At 50.4% G+C, this 16277-nt stretch overlaps 1 protein-coding gene across 4 annotated transcripts in view; it reads right to left on the reverse strand.

Moving 5' to 3' along the window:
* The window catches only part of LOC133349773 (sterile alpha motif domain-containing protein 15-like), a 143208-nt gene that overhangs the window by 39276 nt on the left and 87655 nt on the right, over positions 1–16277 (reverse strand). For all 4 annotated transcript variants that reach the window (XM_061563499.1, XM_061563501.1, XM_061563500.1 and 1 more), the window contains exon 6: positions 8927–9460. In XM_061563499.1, coding sequence (XP_061419483.1) covers positions 8927–9460 — 534 coding nt within the window. The remainder of the gene's footprint in view (positions 1–8926; positions 9461–16277) is intronic.

Genomic DNA, 16277 nt, shown 5'->3' on the forward strand with positions numbered 1-16277 from the left:
TTGAGTAATTTGTCAAATTTGGAACAGTTGGGCTACGATGCTGGGAAAACACATAGGCCTACTCCTGGTAACCACGTCACGGGATCTCTCACGCCCGCTGTAAAGCAGACGGCGTGCACTTTGTTGTTTCACGCATCCGCAGTAATAATCAGAGCAGTTGCTGGACCCGAACCGCGAACCTCTGTTTTTGTTTGTTGCGGTTGCACCCGATTCAAGAGCTGAATGGCTCACAGGGCTATACCAAATAAATGAAACAAAAAAAAAACTGAAAAACTCTGCAACATGCAGCGAATGCAACAGCTGTGTTACAGAATTCCCTCCGGAAGCGAGCATCACAAAGCTACCTCTGAGATCCCTACAAATAACTTCTAGATCCACAAAGTAGGGGCAGTACCTTGCCACCCGCCCTACTTCAGACAGTAATGTTCACTGCATGACAGCCAAACTAATAGTTAAAATTCGAAGAGCTGAAATTTAGCCAAATGACGTGTAGAACAACATTTATCGTGTTTGCTTTTCTGTGCAGCCATTGGTGACTAGGCTGAGTCTAATTTAAGGCAGTTGCATGGGTCCGAACCTAATCTCTCAGTGGTGCTAGCTCAGCGCACGGGCCTCCATCACGCGCAGTATGCCTAGAGGGGGTGGCCACGTGACTCTCTCACTGCTAAAGCCTCATTCACCAGCACAGGCTTAACCCACGCTCGTGCAAAGGCATGGGAAATGCCACCGAGTAATGGTACCCACTTGGGTGTTGGACAAATTGGTGTTGAAAGTCAGAGAAGGCGCTGGGCATGGGGCGACATCAGTCAGGTTTGATTTCGGCGAGAAGATTTTCACCACACGCCCGCACGTAGCTGCGGGTTGACCGATCACGACAACCCCCATAGCTCATCTTCCTAAGCCTCGTCACTAACCACGAGAACTTTCCTTAATTCAGGAATGGCGATACATTTATGACTTTAAAAAAACCTGCAACGCAGTTGGCTCCATTTACATCCTGCATCTTTTTCACCGTTGTCCCCGACACACACGTGGAGCACCCAGTGCCGGACTAAGCTAGTGCGGGGCCTGGAGCATATGTTATAAAACAAAAAAACACGTAAATATGAAAACACATACATGTTTTACTTGCATAATAAAGTAATTGTATTATTTCATTTGCTACACAGCCAGATAATATGACAAATCGGTAACCTTAAACACCCAGCCGTTCATAAAAGTTGAAGGCAGTATAGTACTATAGTAAGAGCAAGTGCAGAATCACTGAACCGGAATTGGTGGCTTAAACGCATTTAGCACGGGGCCCTTGAAAGTGCGGGGCCCGTAGCATTTGCTACTTTTGCTACGACAATAATCAGGCATTGGGAGCACCTCCTCCCCCTCCCTTCCTCCCGCCAGGCCTGGGCCAGTTGTCAAATGCCCCCTCGGCCAGGACGATCGTACAGACTTTGGGATCAGATCGAAATTAGACGATGCTGGATTTAAGCTTGATATTTGAGGGCGACCCTCTTAATAGAAACACGGCGTTGCACACAGCTTGCCGTCTGCCTCGTGCAAAAATTTTATGTACGGGCCAGATAAGATGAAGCGCACCCAAAGGTAAACGCTGAGTGGATGCCGTAACGGAAACATTTATTCCTCAGAGCACAATGCACAATTAAACTGCCAAACCCAATCGTTAGTCGGTTCAAGCGGCCTATAACAATTTGTGCAGGCAGATTTTATGAAGTATTCTGAAACGTAGTTAAGGCGCTGAAGATGTGTACCATCCTTGACTGCACTTGGCTTTAAAGGCGGCGATGCGGATTGCCGCCACTATGCGCAAGAGATTTACACCTCTTCCACTGACCCACTCTCCACTGGAAGCACCTGTAGACCAACCACCCCCCACCCCTCGCACGCATCTCTCTCTCTGTAGAAGGCTTCTCCCAATTTTGGCGCAGATAATTGAACCGTGAATCAACACAGCCCACGACAGGCCGCATCCACCCATCGTGTGCTACGGATAATTTGTGATAAAAGCCATTATTTCTGGGATGTCATTCAAGAAGCATTAAGAGGCATATTCGGCCGGGGCATATATATATTTTTTTAAGTACAGCAAACGCGTGCTAATCGGAGGTGCGGGGGGACTCACTAAACACACACACAAAATGTCTCACGTTTTTTTCATGCTGCCAGCCTTACACGTGTCGGCAATCCACATGCGGGCAAACGCACGTGCGGCATCGCAGCGCTGTCACGTGTGCCCGCCGCTGCCAGCGGGAAAGAGACGATCACCCGGCGCGAGAACGGGCGTGATTCAAGCGAACCCGACAAAGATAGGAGCTCTGAGTGCGATTTCATGTTGCAGTATTGGTTCGGCTGAGGAATCTTGATCTGCATTAGATCAGTCGGCGAAATCCCACGCGTTTCCCACCGCCCACCTCTCACATGCGCGGGGGAACTCTGCTGCACACGGCATTCCTGAAATGTTCCTCATTTTGGCTGCAAACCGCTCGCCGCACATTCTCCATTATTCAAACGACGAAGTGTACGGCGGAGAGATAGCGCTGGCTGCGTGGCCTAGGCGGGTCCCCCCACGTTTGCCTCCCAAACGCCAAGGCCACCAACCCCCCCAATCAACGCCCTATCGGCCGGTCCGACGATGATCCGTGGTGGGGAATGATGCGAGAGATCAATGCTCCGTGGGGCTCGCAGAGGTGAAGCAGCTTCTGCCAAACTTCCCAACTTACCGCCTCGCCGGATCCCACAGAATGCCGCTCACCCCACTCCCAGCAGGGCTGACAAGACCGAGCTGTGGCGTGGCAAAGCGATGATGGCAACCATTCACCGGCGTAAATCACGCACGTTCAACGTTGCTAAAAGATGCCAAGTTAATATCACGTGCCATCTTCTCTGTGCCATTAAGCTCCCACGTAGCTCACTGGAGGAAGAACTGTAAATGCAGTCAAGCTCTTCGTCAATCCGCTGCAGCGGCATCAAGGCCCCATCCCCACGCATTGTCATCTGTGGAGATTGCTTGGACTGTACTTGGTTGCGATGGTCACTACCGCTTGGTGGACGTGGTGTTATTATCTGTGTAATTATATCGTTCGCTGCACTGTGCGCACACTCGCGCACTGCGTGTTTGCACGACACGGCAATGGTGTGTCGTGCACCTGTAGCCAGCGGGCGTGGAGCGATGCTTCGGTGTTAAATATGATTCTTATGAATAAAATTGTGTCGGTGGGAATGTATTATTTTATAATCGGATACTGTATGCTGTATGTATGATGAGGATTGCTTGCGTTGCGATCGAAACGTCGCGATTTATTTTATTTAATTTTTTTCTACCTACGTGACTTTACCGAAAGAACCAAAGAGTATGGATTCCTACAGTCACGAAAGCTTCAAATCAAGGCTGTATGTAGTTGTGTGTATGTGGGTGTTGTGGGTATGTGTTTATGTATATGTGTGTTTATACGTGTGTATTGTGTGTATGGGGAGCGGCGACCGGAGTTTGATTCCCACTCATGGCCAACATTGATTACGAATATCTGAACCAGTCCTGGGCCTACCTCTAGGTCGACCCAGCCTCAAATGTGTACCTGGTGCGATGTGTAAACATCTCTACGAGGGAGACAAAGGTGGTTGGGCGTGCCGCTGGCCACCCACCCCCCTCATGTACCATTCATAGGTGCTTGCTAACAGCACTTGCCTCGACAGTCCAATAATTCTATGGGGGGGGGGGTCTTTGTGTGTGTGAGAGAGAGAGGGCATAAATAAAATCAATAGAAATCCACGGACATGAGCGAGGTTTCCTGGCACAGGCCAAATTATTTCACCGCCATTACTATTGACAAACGCTCCCTTTTATTTCCGCCCAGAATAAAAGGCACGCATGCTAAACGCAACCAATGCGCGATATTGACGCCAACGAGACACGATTTGAGACGAACAAAAATGCACTAGCAATGCACGGTTTGTAACAAAACAAAAAATGTAAAGGAACGCTTTGCGGACAAAAAAGGGCATCTGGTCCGGGCAGAATAAACAAAAAAAAAGGCGCCGTGGCGGTCTCATTTATACCTCAAGTATTTACGACGCCGTACAAGCATTGGCTCCAAAGAGGAATTCACACAGCGACCTGTGTACGCGGTCCTGCGGCCAGAATGTTAATTCCATTAGGACGACGCCGCATCCTCCACATCGATTCCTGCAGCTGCCCGGCAACATTAAGCAACACCGTGTTTCCCAGCTTCTTTGTGCTTGTCAAAGTCCATTACGTGCACTCGATTTACTTCACATGAAGTGCTCCATCTCTCTCTCCTCCCTCTCTTTTGTCATTCTCTTTATTCTGCACATTAGCTCTAATTTATGGCAACGGTATTATTGCTTCAATGCCTATTTGCCAAATCGCCCGGAATGAGTTCGATTCTCATCAGATATCGGAAAGCTGAGCGGTTTGAGCCTGGAAAGTGCGTGGATGTGCCACCATCACAACAAACAAACTGGTTGTTATAGGCTTCGCAACTATGTGGTGGTAAGCAGCGGGCAAAGCGGCAAACTCGAATGTTGTACTATACTTCTGCGTCCCCACGTCTATTGCTCCATGCCGCACTGACCAGAGTGAAGTCTGGTGAAATAATCCCCAAGACCCGCGCAGTGTGGGAAGGCCCTCATCCAGCAGTGGATTGACAAAGTGCGGTACAAGAATATTTTTTTCAATAGCTCATGCAAAAGAATGTCAATGTGCCTGGGGTAATTTGGGTGTTTGTTTTAATTCAACGTCGTTACACATCGCAGATTTGCACCATGTGGCTGAAAAACAGTGGAGAGCTAAGACATATTCACATCCTAACGTGTATACGATTCCTATTGCTAACATTGCAATTAGCACAATAATATAATGATCATGCGGCTTATTGATAACGCACGTTTAACTAATTATCAGATGCGGATGGCAGATTATGAGGCCAGGCTGTGCTGCAGGGCCCAGGTCATGGACACCCAGTACCAGTGTGAAGTGATTCGAAAACTGCTGACCTATTTCACACCTGGCGATGTCAACTAACAAATCGTGATTCAATCTGAACCAGCGTGCGGTCCATGCCACCCGTCGTTAATAGAAATATGTTCCATTATTCTTAAGCAATATTACAGCAAAGGTGGGATATCCGGGCCTCCGTGTGGCTCAGAGCTGTGCCAGATTTCCATTCTGTGGCCAGTGTGGCCGTTTCCGCAAATACCCCTTCCCGATTGGCATGATTTCCTCGAAATCCTGTCCCACGGCCGCTGTATTCTGAGGTGAAAACAGCCGCAGGAAGCGGTGATACATTTCCTGAGAGAGATAGCGCACATGAACGGCGTGCGCTTCGCGATCGCTCGCTCCACCGATATAAATGCGCTCGTGGAGAGACACGGCGTGGCCTCTGTGCATCTACACAAATCTCGTGGGGGGCCTCAGCCAGAGTTTGAACGTTTTTAGAAATGCGTTAATACGACGCACGCGCCGGTGTCTCGGGATTCGTACGTTCATTGATTTTTTTGTAACGTTTACAGTTCTCCTGACATAACTGCCTATATCACACACACACACAGATGCCTCATCTTAATCTGAAGGGACTTGACGTTTGAGGAATGGAATTTGGCTATGGTACAGGTACTTAAGGTGCAGTTACTGCAGGTAGTATGTGCAGGTACTCTAAACAAATCAACTAATACACTCTTCAGAGACAAAACAGCTCACCATTTACACAAATGGCTCTGTTCTTTTTCAACAACCTCTATCTAGTATCTACCTGACGTTCAGCCACAGGTAAACACCTGGATTCCATGGGGGTTTTCTTTACACTTTGACACCACAAGACTAATGGTATACATTCCACTTTGTCCATTGTTATTCAGTTATCGCGATGAAATTATTTAGGATTTCTGTCAGGTGGGGCCTGGTGAATGTTGCCATCAGACTAGTGACCACATCACGATGAAAATACTGCGGCCTCTGACATTAGGTTCGAAATTCAATTGAGACACTGAAGCAATCGACTGTACATCAACTGAATACATTTTCCTGGCTAAACTGACCTGGACTTCAGACATTGCTATTCATCCGGCCACACGAGGAGATACAAGGGACCCGTAAGCCGCACAGATGCTACACCGCCGATGCGTGAAGACCAGCGGCCACTATCGTCACCACCCGCTCGTCACGCAACGTCTCCCCGCTCTGCCACTGCTTGTCGATCAGCTGCGACAAAACACACCTGGGTGCCCAAGCAGCCTACGGTAATCTCCACACCGTTCCGGACGGCGTGTTTTATACACGGCAGCTGACGGACACTGTCAAGAAAATGTTCGGATGAAACACACAATACATCCACAGGTGGACATGGACAAGGTTTGGCAAGGCATGGCAGAGGCTTGGGAACGCGTTGTGAAAACATTTCCGGCACTGGCTTGAACACTCTCAGTTTTAACGCTTCTCAATGTAATCTTTTTTTGTCCCCCCAGCTCCCACACCCGGTGGTGTCTATATAAATTTTAATAACGCGGCAGTATATGACCCGTTTACGATGGATGCACTGCACCGTTGATCACCGCAGGTGTTCTGTGATGTGTAACAAACACTGTTCCACTACACCTCTGACTTCCAAAAGCCAATGGTTCCACGACTGCGGTAGAGACCCTCTTGAACAAAGTGCTTTACATTTGTGGCGCAGGCTTGTTTACCGACAGACCCCTTTTAAAAACAGTAAAACTGAACGGCGATGTTTTAGACAGGGGCAACATGTTATTCCCCGTAGATGGTAATGGCAATTCTTCTGTGTTTTTTGCTGCGTGTGCGGCTGACAGATGTAAACGTGCAGGGGAAAGACCCAAGATTAATGGGATAGCCGCAAGGGGATGAGAGCAGCACGACAGCAACAAACGAAAATTGTAATTGTTTATCCAGGATTACATCGCCGACTCTTTACCACGGGGTTTGGGATTGTTTTTTTGTGAATCTATTATGTAAGGGGCGTTTTGCATGAGGGAAGCAACCGGAACACCTGAAGAAAACCCATACGGGTGAGGGGATAACATTCAAAGGTCGACAAAGACAAGCTCACGAACCAAATTCATCCTTATTGGGGAAGTGTGACACTTCTTAAAGCAACTCCACGATTATCAGGAGGCGAACCAGTCTCTCGGAGCGGACGTGTGCTTAAGAGGATCTCTCTCTATCCAGACGTGATTTCGGTTTATGTCATGCATCGTTGGACACGACGGTCCGGCGTTTCGCTGAAGCTGACTAAGAACGTAGAGCGAGATGTCAGACATCAAGTCAAAATGCACAAACTACAACTCGAAAGCACATGTGGACAACTGCCATCTTAAATCCGAACAAAATAAATCACTGCTCTATGAGTATTAAAATCTTCTTCCTCCATACGGCAGCCCAACAACCATAATTTCACATTCAGGAGGTCAAGCCAGATACACGTGTAAGGAGCAGCGGAGATGTATCGCTGTAATTATTTAAAAAATGTTTTAAAGGACATTGACAATAAGTAGAACTTAGTTGAATAAGAAGTAAAAATAAGCCTGCAAATGTTCGATGTTTTGCTCCAAATGCTGACATTCTTTTTATTACCCTTGTTTACCCAGGAAAGCCTTATTGAGTCTCAAGACTTTTTAAGGAGGTCACTGCCATGCTTTTGTAGAAGGGAGCAATGCTGCTCCTGTGTGTAATCCAATTTAGTAATTTTCAGGTAAATGTTCAGCTTAACACTTAGGACTTTCGCGACCAATATCATCCATAATAGAGGTTTTGGGTTAGATCGCGTACATTTACACATAAATGTTCAGCATTGGGATCTTTGGCCAATACCACTGCATGTGATTTTTTAAGCGATGGGAGGAAACGAAAGAACCCAGAGGAAACCCAGGAAAAACAGGGGGGAGAACACACAAACTCCACACAGAAAGGTGCCCAAAGTTGGGAAATGAACCCAGGGCACTTTTTGCTGTGAGCCACCCTGCCCCCCTCAATGTCTCAGAGATCCCCCCCGCCCCCAATGCTCAACACAGACAGAGGCCAGCCCTGATGAGAGCAGAATATTAGATGTCTCATAGCTGTGTGCGAGCGTGGACATTTAAATTAAAAAAATAAAAATGTAAACAGTTGAAAATATCTCACATATAAAAAACCTCAAGTGTGCAAGCTTATTACTTGTTGCACAAACGTAGCGTCATATTAACAAAAAACGAAATATCAATTACCTGGCACGTAAAAGACACGCAAATGAACGTCGCCTTGTGAAACGCAAGAAGCGTTTGGGGGGCGGCTCAGGAACGCTCATGGTCTGAGGCGAAGCTTTTCAGCTTCCCCGTTCAAACCTCTGCTCACGATAATGGCGGGTTGGGATTATTGGTTTTACTGGAGCGGCTGGATAATCCTGTTGAACGATGAGACTACCGTTTAGCATGCAAGCGGGTTTAGAGATGAGACACGTTTGGCGCAATTACCGCTGCCACGTCGATGATAAAGAGATGAGCTGTGCGGAGTTTCACGCCATATGCCATGCTCTGCTGGCATTCGAATAAACCCATTAGGTAGCATGTGCAGGATAAGCATGTTACGGATAAATGTTATTGTTAGACATATGCCTCATGCCGTCTACAGATTCTGCATTTAATTACGATTCATACATGAATAGCTACATTAACTTGCGACTTGTGATGCAGTGACATGCAAAGCATGTATTCAACTAAACAACGCAACTGCATAGAGCAGCCTGTGAGTGTTTATATATGGGGACTGTGTCGAGTGGCACAGCGATTCATCCAGGCCATTAGCCAAACACAAGAAAATGCATGGAGCAGCCTGTGAGCACGTGCTCCAAACCCTGCGAGCGTGTGGTTCTACGATGGCCGTGCGGAGTGAAACGCAGCGACTCACCGAGCCCATCCTCCGGCTCTTCCGTCCCGGTGTCTGGCGTCTCCGGGACATCCACCTCGCCGGCTCCTCCTCTTTCATCTTCGTTCTCCGCGTCGCCCTCCTCTGCCTCGTCCGCCGCGCTCTTGTCCTCCTTCACCTTCTCCTCGTCGTCGTCGTCGTCAGGCTCAGCAAGGGGCCCCGTGGGCTCCTCATCTCCCTCCTCGGCGGGCCCACACGGCTTCTCCGCTTTCTCACTGTCTATCGTCTCCCGGATGTCTTCGTCCTCCGCGGGCACCTCTGTGTCCTCCTTGGTATCCGCCTTGGCGTCCGCCTTGGCATCCACCTTGGCGTCTGCCTTGGCATCCGCTTTGGTGTCCGCCTTAGCGTCCAACTTCTCCTCTTCTTCATCGGCGGCATGGGCGGCGGCTCCGTCCGTGAGAACCGAGGCCTGGGGCTCCTCGGCCTTCTTCCCATCTCCGTCGCCGGCCTCGGGCTCGTCGGCGGACTTGCTCTCGTCGTCCTCGGCCGGCGGTTTGAGGACCACGGGCTCGGGCTCTGCGGATGGGCGGAGAGAGACAGACAGAGAGAGAGGACGGCACGTGAGACGCGGGAGTGGAGAGCCGTGCGCATGGAGGCTTCGTTCACGACGGCACGAGCCTCCCAGCCCCCATTCAGTCGCCGTTCCCGGTCGGGCGGCCCCGCGGTAGTCGGAGTGAATCAATCTCGCCCGCACGCCGCTGCCTCTCCCCTCCCCCCCCCTTTCCTGCGCTCCTTGTGCATGGGAGAGGAACAATTTCTGCAGCTTGTCAACGATAACAAACTAAAAAAAATACTGCAGATGATAAAAGCACCCTCGCACACGCAGACAGGCAGACACGCTTTGCCGGGCCGTGCGTATTAGCATTCAGAGGGGCAGTAGCTCTCCTGGGATGTATCTGGAGATGCGCCTCAATAATAAAGATTGTGACATCCCTTAAGCGTTACAACCCATCAGCGTCCCAATCTCCGCGCCGCGACTATGCACGCTCCATTTGGTGCAAAGCGCGCGCGTAAATCGTGGATAACGGTAACACAACAAAATCAAACTTTGCATCCGAGCGAATATCACTTGAAATTCAAATGAGCAAACTATGAATATTTATTAAATACATTTATAGTCTACTTCATTTGACAACCGCAGTAGTTTACGTGCGTGTGTGCTCCAACAGCTTCTACTGAGCACCCTCATTGCAACCCATATCCATAACCCGCGACACACAAACACCACACACGAGAACGTGTTTTGTTAAATTCCTGCGAGAATGCATTTCATTGATTTACAAACAAACGGCCTCGGGACCACCACAACAGCAGCAGCAGCAAGCAGCGGAGGCCCACTGAAGCGACACACCACAGTGCAGTAGCAGCAGCAAGCAGCAGAGAAAGCAGAGGAGTTCACGAGCACAGACTCGAGGTAGGGGGGGTGGGGGACACTCACCGCAAAACTCCATTGTGCCGGCCCCTGGGAAATCAGGAAGAGGCTACATCCCTCCTACATCCTGCCTCGACGCGTCGCTGCTGACCGGCGGCCGACCCACCCCCCCCGAGCACGTCCATGGAGTGCCGGGGGCCCCCGTGCGTCAAGCGGCCGCGCTCCGTCCCCCACCACACCCAGACGCGGCGTGCGCTCACGTGCGCGCGTGCGTTCGTGCGTTCGTGCGCGTGCGTGCGCGCGCCACGGAAGGGGGGACCCGCGCGTGCACGCGCCACGGCCGGGACCCGCGCGCAGGAGAAGAGCCCCGCCGACAGTCGCTCTCTCACGCGCCGCGGAGCCGTGGGCAGGGCAGGGCGGAGCCGTGGAAATTCGCCGAGCGAACGGAGCGGAAGGGATGCGGGAGTGAGCGGCGGCGGCGTCGTCGTCGGCGGTGGTGGTGGTAGTGGGGGGGAGGGAGAGGAAGGAGGAGGCAGCAGCGGCGGCGGCGACGTAGCGAGCGAGCGAGAGAGCGAGCGAGGGGGAGAAGGAGACAGTGACGGAGCGGCGCGAGGGAGAGCGCACGAAACGCAGAAGGGCTGCAGCGAGCGTGCGAGCGAGGCTACATTCCCCCACAGCTGGGCAGGAAGTGGGAACGCGAGGCAGTGCACGCTCCGGCACGGGCTGTGTTGTTGTGCGTGTGAGCGTTCAGGGGGTGAGGGGCCACACGCGGATGCTGACATCACCAGCGCAAATGATGAAGTTAGCCAAAGGAATCTGCTGCTCGTCCACCCAATTAAGTTCCGTTATTGCTGCTCGTTGTTCGCCTACGTCGATTGCGCGAGCGAGCAAAAATGCATTCTTCCATTGTTATCCTCAAGACAAAAGGCAGTAGTTAGATAATGATTACACGGCAATATCCACTCCTTGTTTCCACTATGAGCTCATTTGTTGTCGACTGGTGTGGTGGAACCAGCCTTATCCTTTTTATACTTAAGCCTCCTCCACTTATCTTTTAGTGCCCAAGTCAAAACTGTATCTGGTCAAAGTTAAATCCGACGTTCAACTTAAAGAAAACGAGCATGTACTTAAGTGCATTTTGGCAACGAAAGTGCGACGCACGTAGATTTTGCAACGTTGACTCATTTCCAAACATCAAACGCACCTGAAAAATAAAAGCTTACGAAGCATTCAGCATTTTCAGCACCAAAACAAACATTCCATTGCAACTTCTACGGGCCTACTTGTGCCTTTTCAAAATAATAAGAAACGCCACAGTGCATTGCCATGGTACGAGTCGACAAGTCATTTATATCCCCTTACAAAAATGTGCACACGCGCCGGCAACATGAAACCAACGCGCCTCGTGTCAAACCGCTCGCTGAAGGAACCTCCTTGCCAATGAAAAGGGTAACATTAGCGAGGGTTGGGACCGGGCAGAATACCACCACCACCCCCTAACAGCAACAGCTGCCGCTGGCCTGAGACGCGCGATTTAAATTGAGACTCCTGAGTGGAATCTCATCCGCGCGGTGGCCGGTGGCAGCCGGGGTTGAACGCCACCGTGGGGTCATTCAAGTGGAACACGGCGGGACGCTCCTGGCGGTGAGCGACTCCGAAGGCTTGCGGGCCACTACGACATTCGCGGAGGCGGTGCGACAACCATCGGTGGAGGGAGAGGAGGGGATCGGGCGTGGGATTGATGCTAACCCGTGAAGTGTATCGTGAGAGGCAGCGTCTCAAGCGATATCGGAGAAGGGTCGATGACGTGTAAATGCACTGTCTTGAAAACTGAAATACACTTTTTTTTTAGTTTACCAGGGTAAGGCCCACTCAGCTATATAGCTCTTTTTTTCAGAAGCGACCTGGCTGCAAATTATAGCTTTAACGAAGTGGCTAATCACGTGAAAGTTTATGGCAGCCAAATATTTGAAACGCGTGTTTCTAGATGTGGAGGGGAAAACCTGAAGATCCGTAGGAAAATCCACACAACCACGGGGAGATTACGCAAACCCCAAATATACAGCAGGCGTCAGGGTCGGAATTGAACCCACGACCTCCTGTATACCACACGAGGCATCTCGTCCTGCATGGGCCCATTGTTACCCAACTTACTTTTAATGTCCCAAGGTTTCCCCGGAAAGTGACTTCCAAAATAGGACAATTGTGGGGAAATCCACGACTGGTGGGCAATCAGATTGTGCAAGCAATCAGTGCGCGCTGCAAACTCATAAGTCCATCCCTCTGCGGGTATACACAGTGACACCGCTCCAGCACCTAATTGAGCGAACAAGCGGCAGAGGACATGCTCGCGGGAGTGCGAAGTCCCCCAAAGTGCCGTAATGAATGGACGTTGCCGGCCGAATGCTGATGGCCCAGACCGGGCAGCACGCGTGGCATTCGGGCCGGGAGCCGCGTGCCCGATCGTGGGGGACCGTCGTGGCTTTCCTCCACCAAAAAAAAAAAAAACTTCCCAACGCTTGCCGCGATGCGTCCCCGCTGTTGCTAATTAGGGCGACTAATTTATGGCGCAGACGCAATCATTACCGAAACAGCCCTCCACGTAAGCAGTACTGCGATATTTAAAAGAATCATCTGCATAAGCAACCGTGGCTTCTATATTGTACTCTATATACAGTACTATTTACAGTACTATTGTTTATAAATCGGAAAAGGGTTTTATAAAAACAGAAAGTAATTCGTTGTAGATTTTTATTGTTGTAATAAACGCAAGGTTACTGTATATGTAAAAATATATTTTTTATTTGAGACCATAAAGCCCCACGGTGAGGTCCAGAACAATTAGTGCAATGTGTGGGCAGAAAATCCAAATGTTATTTTGTTACGAGCCATTTGATGGATGCCCTCTAATTATTACCAGACTCCCGTACGTCGTTCAGAAATATTTTATTGAATTAACAGAAGCAGATAATACATCGTGGCATGTTAAACAGCCCCCTGCGTTGGCGATTACCTCACCCTAACAATATCCTTCCTTGCTTTATAGACTCGGCCCCTTAGTGGGGTTCTTTATTGTAATGGTTTGGCTGAAGCTCAGTACTAAAAACTACTGAGACATATATAAATGAATTATGTTATGAGATGACGTGCACATACGTTGGTGCCAGAATGTGATTTAGGAAAACATGGGACAAAGTCATCGGGATGTGACAAGATTTTCTCTGTCTTAGTCCATTATGTTTAAGAATCTAAATCAAGATGTACCGGCTGTCACCTAAAATGTACCTAAAAGACAATACACAAAATATTACGAAAGTTTGTAAGATAACCCAGCTCACGATTCTGTTACAAACTAAAACAAAAGAGGCCCAAAGTTTTAAATAGCTTTCATCGTCATCAACATGAGACAAGATATATCCACTGCTGCATGAAGGTCTCCCCAAGTTGCCATCACCCACCACAGTCTCGTGATGCCACAATCCAACTAGCTCCTGCACAGGAGCCGATTTCATCGCTCCATCCTCCGCGGTGAATGTACTGTCGCAGGTGTGTTTATCCTCCATTGGCTGCCACTCCAATCATCATCAGGCTCGATAAATCGGGCATCGTCACTTCCGGCAACGTCGTGCCACCCAAGCCCACTTTACTCTCTGCACAGTCAGTTTATTTACTGCCGCACTCATTGTGCAAAAAGTGCTTGCCACAAATGAACCACAGTACCTTGCTGGTCACGTCAAAGAGGACAAAACATCACGCCAACTCTGGTCATCCTTGCAGCGGCTTTTGGCGAGCCGTCAAACAGAGACGGTCGCCACATCGGGAGCTTTCAGATGCGATTCTGCGGCCGTCTGGAACGCTCTTCCTTCCGATATTAGGACGCCACTGGAGCTATGCACTTTTCAATCTAGATTGAGATTGAAAATTCATTCCTTTAGAACTGCTTTTTATGTTTAGGTTGTTGTCCTCCCCTGCACCTCCAATTAGCACGGTTGGCTAAGTACCGTGCAAAAGAAGTTCAACATACACATAAAAACACGATGTCTTTAACTGGAATGTGTTCTGTGACCAATGCGTTCCTACCGTCTTTTCAGTGCAATTCCAAGCGTGCACTTCTCCACGCTTGGTGCAATTTCCTTCAGCTTTTTTTCCATTACATTCATCAGCGTTCATGCACATCACCCGTAATAGCAGGTCACATGCACGTATTGAAACATGTATTCTTCACTCACGTCGGTACGTTACTTCCCATTATCGAGTTCAGCTTCCAAAATCGCTCCAACCTGCTCTTTCCTCGCCTCTGCAATTCACCATATTTTTAACCTAGTCCACCTTCAATAGCATACCCTGATGTGCATTCTAGTTGTGCCCCTATTAAGAGCCATCTTCAAAATCTTGCCCTGCCAGTAACACAATAAATAAACACTGCGATATGTAGCACCGTGCACGCGCTATTTTCGTTCGAGACCGCACGCTGCTATATTCACACGGATAAGTTGGCGAGAGAGTCTAAAACAAGCCGACGCGATTCGTGAAATGAACTGAGAGTGGTGGGACAAAAAGGGAACACAGCGTGCATGCAACACCCCCACCTCGATTCACGGGTACCAGGGCCGGCACTTGCTGGCGGGGGGGGGGTGGCGTGGGGGAGGAGGGGACAGGAGGGGGTGGGCGTGGGGGAAGGAGGGGGACGAAGAAGGGTGGTGGAGGGGGTGGTGGAGGGAGTGGTGGAGGGGGGGCGTGGGGGGAGGGCGTAAGGGGGAGGAGGGCGTGGGGGGAGGAGGGGGAGCGTGGGGGGAGGAGGGGGAGGGCGTGGGGGGAGGAGGGGGAGGGCGTGGGGGGAGGAGGGGGGGGGGGGCGTGGGGGGAGGAGGGGGGGGCGTGGGGGGAGGAGGGGGGGGGCGTGGGGGGGGTGGGGGAGGGGGTGGGAGAGGTGGGGGAGGGGGTGTGGGGAGGAGGGGGGGGCGTGGGGGGAGGAGGGGGGGTGGGGGGTGTGGGAGGAGGGGGTGTGGGGAGGTGGGGGCGGGTGTGGGAGGAGGGGGAGGGGGTGTGGGGAGGTGGGGGCGGGCGTGGGGGGTGGAGGAGGGGGGTTGAAGGGGGGATGAGGGTGGGGGCGTGGGGGAGGCGGCGAGGGGGTCCGCTCTCCCAGGTGGGTGAGGTGCTCACACCCACACACGCCCTCGACCAAGTCAGCGACTATCGCGGCAAAAAGCTTGCCACACAAATATTGCACACATCATTCTTATTATTCACCAGTCACATTTTGTCCCTATTAGCCGCTAGAAAACGTTGTCTTTCTCATCACTCGCCATAGCCGGAGAGGCCATCAAATGCATTTCAGCTGTGCGCGTTTGCTCTAAACGTTGCGTGTTTGAGACAATCACGGCAAAAGAATAATCCCGCTTCCTTGCAATTTTCGGGACGGCAACGATTTTGTCAATGGATAAACACGGGGGTCTGCAAACAGCGAGGCTGCTTAGCAACGAGGAATACACCGAGTGGACGTATGGCGCCCCAGGCTCTTGCCGCACATTTGTTTTTGCTTAGGCCTCGCCATGGCTTCACTGAAGGGGGGATGCTTCACCGCTTTAACAACAACACTTTGTTTGAACCACGCTGAGGCTGTGCTCTTAATTACCAACGGCTGCCCCCCCCCCCCCCCCCCATTATCAAAGCCACGCCAGTGGTTTCCAGCTCAAAGGAGCCGTCCATAAATGACGTCACGCGATTTTGGACGATTTTTGACCCCCCCCCCCCTTCGTCACAAAAAGTCAGACCCTCCTCAAATAAAAAAAATTCTTCAAATCGCTTTAAACTATTGCCATTGTAGTGCGTATTCAATGTGGCGCTGCACTCTGATGTTGTAGGAGAAAACATTTATTAAAAAGTCTATTCAATTAAGTAGAACGTGTTGTCTATATTTATTTAAAGTTGAGCATTTTTATGTGACGTCACATTTCTCAAC

The sequence above is a fragment of the Lethenteron reissneri genome, chromosome 31 (genome assembly GCF_015708825.2).
Source record: "Lethenteron reissneri isolate LAM-NWPU_2019-01 chromosome 31, ASM1570882v1, whole genome shotgun sequence".
In the NCBI taxonomy this organism is placed as follows: Eukaryota; Metazoa; Chordata; class Hyperoartia; order Petromyzontiformes; family Petromyzontidae; genus Lethenteron; species Lethenteron reissneri.